Consider the following 6,816-nt stretch of genomic DNA (forward strand, 5'->3'; position numbering starts at 1 on the left):
AGAGAAGATAATGCAATTAATTCAGATACAGTGAATGAACATGGCGACGGTGGAGAGAAAGGTTGATCTGAGGAGTAAAGGTGGGTAGTTGTGAACCGTAATTAATTCCAACACCACAGCCTACTATTATCATGATGAAAAGTATGAAGGTGTTAATGCTTGGTAAGTCACCAATGTTTTGTTGAGGTTGTGACAAACTATCAGTCCTTAAAACCCTCTATAATTCTTATGAACATGTATGTTCAATGAAGTGTTTGTTGGTGTGAATGTGAATACTTACTTTATCAGGATTCAGGAAGTTTTTGTTTGTGTGAATCCTAACCCAATTTAAGTAGAATACAATCTTTTCTTAAGCCTATTTTGAGGCACCCAAATGAAAATATTGTTTTCAATAGCCTAATCTTGTGTGAAAACTTGTTTACTCAACTCCATAAAATGGAATCCAGTCCAAAAAAACAAGACAATCGAGATTTCCGTGACGTTCACGTTGATTGTAGCAGATTCTTCTGCATTAATTTACACCCAAAAATCTACCGGCCTTCAACACCATGCTTAATGGATCTGCTTTTACCCAATCTAAGGGGCCTACTACTAAGGTAAAGATCAACCGTCTTCTCGGCCTAATTCTAGAACTCTTTGATTTCTTAGTAATTATTCTTGAGTGTCATTACGAGACCTTGAAATAGGGTGATTTGTTTTAGTTTTAATTCCACAGATAGGCTGTCTATTGAAGAGAAATTTTTTAACTTAAAAGCGTCTGAATCGCTCAAAAATGATGGATATGTTTCTCACGCAGACTGTGTCTTATAGGTTCTATACCTGGAATGCCCGCCCCATTAGCCCGCATTAAGTTATAATCTACAAATCCTTATACCTCTTACAACTATATAAGTATAGTGGTAAGCAGTGGGAAAATGGTAGGATTTAAAAGTTGAAAAGGGCAGTCAAGCTAGGATAAAAAATGGCTCATTACCTGCCCTTGTGGGTTTTTTTGGGTTTTTGTCTGATTACTTTTGCACGGTCTAAAGACAGTGGAAACCCATGGAATAGTAGGAAGAAACAAGATTTAGTAACCCAGTTGCCCGGGCAACCTAAAGTGGGGTTTAATCACTATTCAGGTTATGTGACTGTGAATGAAGAAAATGGAAGAGCTCTCTTCTATTGGTTCTTTGAGGCTGCTACTCTCAAAGAGAAAAGGCCTTTGGTCCTATGGCTTAATGGAGGTGGTAGCATATGCCAGTTTTTTTTTAACTAAATGTGTTAGATATTCCCATGTTTGTGATTATTGCAGTAATGTAACAGTGATATTCATTCAACAGGTCCAGGGTGTTCATCTGTGGGTTATGGAGCAACACAAGAGATTGGACCTTTCATCATAAATGCAGATGGAAAGACTCTTTCTTTCAATGAGTACTCATGGAACAGAGGTATTTTCTTTTAGGACACTTTGCTTGTGGATTGAATTCATTACTTTTTTACACCGCTCACAATTCTATGCTTCATTCTATGCTTCGATGATCAGAAGCCAATATATTATTTTTGGAGTCTCCCGTAGGAGTGGGATTTTCCTACTCTAATATAACATCTGATTACAAGATATTAGGAGATAACATTACTGGTAAGAAGCTCAAGCTTTTTCTTACACTTCATATTCCTTAAAATATTCTATATTGAAATTCATTTTTGAGACTAATTTGAAGATTGGGTGATGATTCAACTCCCAGCTGAAGATACATACATGTTCCTCCAAAACTGGTTTGGAATTTACCCCCAGTATAGAGCACATGAGTTCTACATTGCAGGAGAAAGCTATGCAGGTGTGGGGTCTAAGTGGGGTCTAACTCATTTTCTATGTACTGCCCTAAGAAAACCCATCTCTGTTGTAAATCAATACATTCAATTGTCCTTGTTTTACCAGGGAAATATGTGCCTGAGCTTGCAGAACTCATACATGATCAAAATAAAATCTCCCCCAAGAGTCTTTATATAAATCTCAAAGGTTTTATGGTAAGCAATGCCTTTCTCTCAGCTTAGTTCTATTGCGAAACTTTTTTTATCATGATTGGAAATGTTTAAGTATACACTGCTCAATTCAGGTGGGCAACCCCGAAACACATGATGCTAATGATTGGCGAGGTCAAATGGATTATGCGTGGAGCCATGCTGTTGTATCAGATGAAACCCACATGGCCATTGTAGAGAACTGTGATTTTGATTCTAACAATACATTGGACAACAAAAACTGCAGTGATGCTATAGATGAAGTTTATGATCAACTCAACAATATAGACATGTATAGTCTCTACACTCCTACATGCATTCACAAGAACACAACAAAAAATGCAAGAAGCGGGGGAAACCAGTTCAAATTTTCGACTAACAAGGTACATTTCTATGTCTCAATGCTGTGGGTATTTTTTTCTCATTATGATCCAACCATATAATGAGTTAGGCTCTTTGAAAAACTCTGAGTTTAGATCCCACGATGATGCAAACTAAAAATCCCATTTTTTTAAGATCAATGTAGAAGCCTCATGACTCCTAATGTTACATATTTTTCAATTCTCTATGCAGATGATGAAAAGGATGGTTGGTGGATATGATCCTTGTCTTGATGACTATGCCGCAGTGTATTACAACAGATATGATGTTCAGGAAGCTCTTCATGTCATCAATGGCTCACACCTTAGAAATTGGAATATTTGCAAGTAAGATTTTCTCTCAACATATATACCTTCACTTCAGAAATACATAAATTTATAACGTTTAACAAAAACGCATTAGTTCTTTATAGTTCAAATCATTATTTAGCCACTTATAATTAAACTGAGGAGATTTTTCCAGAATACAGCTATGATATCTTCAATGGGTGGACAGACTCGAGAGCATCTGTATTGCCTGCATATCTTAAACTTATGGATGCAGGTCTCCGTATATGGGTTTACAGGTATTTTTTGGGTTTTTAAATATCATATTTTAAAATTTAATTTGTTTAGATATCTCATTTAAAATCGTATGAGTTTTTCCAGTAATCTATTTATTAATTGATTTCAGAAATAAATCATCATAAGTTAAAATATAATGTTCAAACTTATCTCCATATAAACTATAATTTTTATTTATATCAAATGATATAACTATGCATTATATTTAAACAATCTAATTCAATAGATGTTAATGTAATTACAAATAATGCATTTAACAGTGGAGACACAGATGGACGGGTCCCAATGCTATCAACAAGATATAGTCTAAATGCTCTGCAAGTTCCCAAAAGTACTTGGCGGCCATGGTATTATCAGGGACAGGTGAGAAGTTAATTCAATCTTCTTACCAATAACTGAATACATATAAAAAGATGTAAACTTAATATCAATTGAACCCATTTGAAAAGATGTAAATTCGACAACATTTGTATACAAAATGATTGATTTTTTATATGTTTCCTTAAATAGATCCAAAACTTTGATATAGATAGATTATACACATCTTTTACTTCCAAAATAAATTTTGAAAATCTGTGGATAATTATAGGTAGGTGGGTGGACTCAAAATTACGGGAAGTTGACATTCTCCACGTTTAGAGGTGCCGGCCATGCAGTACCACTTTTTAACAGAGGCAAAGCTTTGTTTTTCTTCACCTCATTTCTTTCAGGGAAAGTTCTGCCGAAGCAATGACAAAATGACAGGCCTTTAGATTAATATTTTTGGTTTCCCTCAACGAAGACATTTACCGTATGGAATAGAAGTATAGGTATAACAGGCGGGAATGTTACATTTTAACCTAGATAAAGCGAAACCAGTAATGAAGTACGTGATCTGGAACAGGCTGCATCTATATGAGTCTTACTCATTCAAGGCTGGAGTTACCATATAATACATAGTAATTTCCTTCTTTTTTTTTTTTGTCTAGCTTTTCCAAAAACAAATAGGAGGGGAATTATTATGTATTTTTATGGTAAATTATTATGTATTTTATGGCAACTCTAAAACTAAAAGTAAATGTCTGAATTGCATTTTTGCTTTCAATAATTGGAATGCTGTCAAAATAATATTGACAAAAGATATTATTGATGATAGGAGTCAATAATGACTCATAGGAGTCAATAATGACTCATTATTGAGTGTTCAGTGTCAGAAATTTGGCTGACAAAAAAGGAATTCAATTATAATTCAATGAATATAAGAAGAATGCTAATGTAGAGGGGAAGTTTAACAGTAGTTTTTATAGTTAATTTCATGCATTCACAGATTTTAAAGGATAATTGGATTTTGATGATATTTTTGTGTTGTCTCCGCATGCAACATAACTGTTTATAGCTATTGTTTTGGCTTCTGGGTAGTAAGATACACTTTGTGGTATCAGTTATGCATGCAAGGGTCAAAATGGTAAACATTTCAAGGTGTCACTCCGTACCTCCTTAAAGATGCCCCAATAATTGTGCCCAATAATGGTGCACAAATGAGTCAATTATGATCCAAAAATGCTAAAAAATTGGCAGCTATTTTTTTTTTTTTTTGGTTTTTTGAAGTTAGTAATTGGGGGGTAGGGTGTGCAAGAAGTAAACGGGTATTGGAACATGGAGTGCTCTTCCCCTACTACATCTTAAGTATCTATTGCATTTAATGGTTTGATCTTACCATTAAATGTATAGATGTGTCATGGGACAAAGTCTATGACTTTGGATGGCACACAACCCCATGTAATCAGATCACCATGAACTAAGTTCTAGGAAGAAAGGGAGAATAATGCTATTTGATGTCTTAACAGTTTTCACTTTAAAATTTATTATTAGAATTATTACAATTTATGAGATGATGCCATAATTGTTTTTTAATTCAATTATGTGAGATTTTCTAGAATCAATGTTTCTATTATATTTTGTGATCTATCATCACAATGTCAGATGTTCAAGAAGATGGAAAAAATTATTATATTATACAATTTTATTTAAATATCTTAGTTTTTAAAGTGCAAATAGTCAACAATAATTTTATATTTCATCCCTACTAAAAAGTGGTAAATGGTTGTCATGTTTTTATTGGTCAAAAATTATTTTACACTATTATACATGGTGTGATGCATACTATACAACAAACTATTTCCTTTTAGTATAATAGTATATCATGATTGATGGACTCAACAAAATTTTTATATTGATAATAAATTTTTCCTTGAACATATCTTTGTAATTTTGATCTAAATAAGATAGAGAAATGCCCTATTTCCATTGTCATCGAGTCACTTGCACAAGTTACCAAAAAAATATGAAAAACATTATGTATCTTATATACATAATATTTATAAGAAATCCATTCATATTGATCTTTAACTTTTTTGTGTTTTATCATCATCACTCAATCGAAAAAATAAGCATACTTAAAATTTTATTATTAAAGCCTTCTAAATTTGTGATGAGAATCATATTGTTCATTAGGTTACTCATTTATAAGGTATTTTAGTGAAGAATGGGTGCAAATAAAAGTAAGCATAATAAGGTGTAATCTTTTTCACCATCACAATGCTAAGGACTCTATGTACTCACATGGCTTTCCTTCCTTATATTTAAGACTTATTCAATTAAGTTCCTTATAAACTTAAAATTGTAGACACCTAAAATTGTCCAGTCTAATTAAATAAATATTTTATTTATTTAATTATCTAAGCCTAATTCTTCTATTAATTAAATAAATCTTTATTTATTTAATTAATTCATTTATCCTCTTCTAGCCTTATTTCTTATTTAAATAAATACATTTATTTATTTAAATTATCCTTTTCCTAAATTAAATAAATATTTTATTTATTTAATTATCCCACTTCTTCTATTAATTAAATAAGTATTTATTTATTTAGTTAATTCATTAGCCTTTTCTACCCATGACACATGTCATTCATCTCTTAATTCATACACTACCTACCCCTTTTATTATTTTATTATTTCTTTTACCTACCCTCTAATCATAGCTTACCTCCTTTTACACCTCTCAATCCTATCCCTCCATTTCTTATTGTGTCTTCTATATAAGGAGATGCTTCCTTCATTATCAAACCCTAATCAATCATTCTACTCAATCACTCTAATGAGCTAATGACTTGATCAATTGACTACAATACGATCCTACTTGCAACCACATTCCGTTCTTTGTTGAACTCTTGTGCACATAAAATCTGAGAGCAAATATATCAAGCAAGATCAATGGAGATAGGAAGAATGGAGATCAAAACCCTATTGGACATGTGATGGTATAATCTTTGTGATTTTGTTTGATTTGCATTGTCTTAGGTAATCTTCATATGTTATGGTGGATCTTTGTTGTTGTTAGGCTAGGGTTTTGTGGTTGAATTCATTTAGCCTTTCAATATTGTTATTATTGTCATCCATTTTCACCATATACATTTTGGCACGGCCGGTGGGACTCTTGTCTCTTTTTGCATCTAACATCTTGTTGCAGATTTTGTATTTTGAAGTTCCAGATTTGACGTTTTCAACAACATTTTCGACATTTTTGCGTCTGCGCACTTTCGGATCGCGTTTTTGATTTTCTGGTGTGTCTGTGACATCTTGGATCATGACTGTGTTATTGGCAATTTTTATTTTGCAGGTTCCAGGAAAGGGCGTCTGTGTTGTGAAGTCGCGTCTGCGTTGTTTTTATCCGCGTCTGTGTCCAAGAAGCGCATCTGTGTTCTGTGGGCACGTCTGTGCGTCACAGAACCGCGTCTGTATCACCCAGGCACGTCTGTGTTGAGGGTAACCGCGTCTGTGTTCACCAGTTTCAAAATTTTGGATTTTTATTGATTCAATTTTCGGATTT

At 33.2% G+C, this 6,816-nt stretch overlaps 1 protein-coding gene across 1 annotated transcript; it reads left to right on the top strand.

The window, feature by feature from the left end:
• Window positions 1-961: 961 nt before the first annotated feature.
• Window positions 962-3,785, top strand: LOC131078241 (serine carboxypeptidase-like 31). The gene is made up of 10 exons (XM_058015898.2): window positions 962-1,223; window positions 1,320-1,427; window positions 1,523-1,618; window positions 1,725-1,817; window positions 1,919-2,007; window positions 2,097-2,384; window positions 2,575-2,708; window positions 2,852-2,947; window positions 3,206-3,308; window positions 3,535-3,785. The coding sequence occupies exons 1-10, from the start codon at window positions 962-964 to the stop codon at window positions 3,676-3,678; spliced, it is 1,413 nt and encodes a 470-aa protein (XP_057871881.2). The 3' UTR covers window positions 3,679-3,785.
• The last annotated feature ends 3,031 nt before the right edge of the window (window positions 3,786-6,816 follow it).

The sequence above is a fragment of the Cryptomeria japonica genome, chromosome 7, assembly GCF_030272615.1.
Source record: "Cryptomeria japonica chromosome 7, Sugi_1.0, whole genome shotgun sequence".
Taxonomy (NCBI): domain Eukaryota; kingdom Viridiplantae; phylum Streptophyta; class Pinopsida; order Cupressales; family Cupressaceae; genus Cryptomeria; species Cryptomeria japonica.

Bases quoted from the DNA above. Each gene is read 5' to 3' on its own strand.
- LOC131078241 (XM_058015898.2), top strand. From the start codon at position 962: ATGGCTCATTACCTGCCCTTGTGGGTTTTTTTGGGTTTTTGTCTGATT. The intron at 2,948-3,205 runs GTATTTTTTGGG...TGCATTTAACAG, and splicing joins CTCCGTATATGGGTTTACAG to TGGAGACACAGATGGACGGG. The intron at 3,309-3,534 runs GTGAGAAGTTAA...GGATAATTATAG, and splicing joins CATGGTATTATCAGGGACAG to GTAGGTGGGTGGACTCAAAA.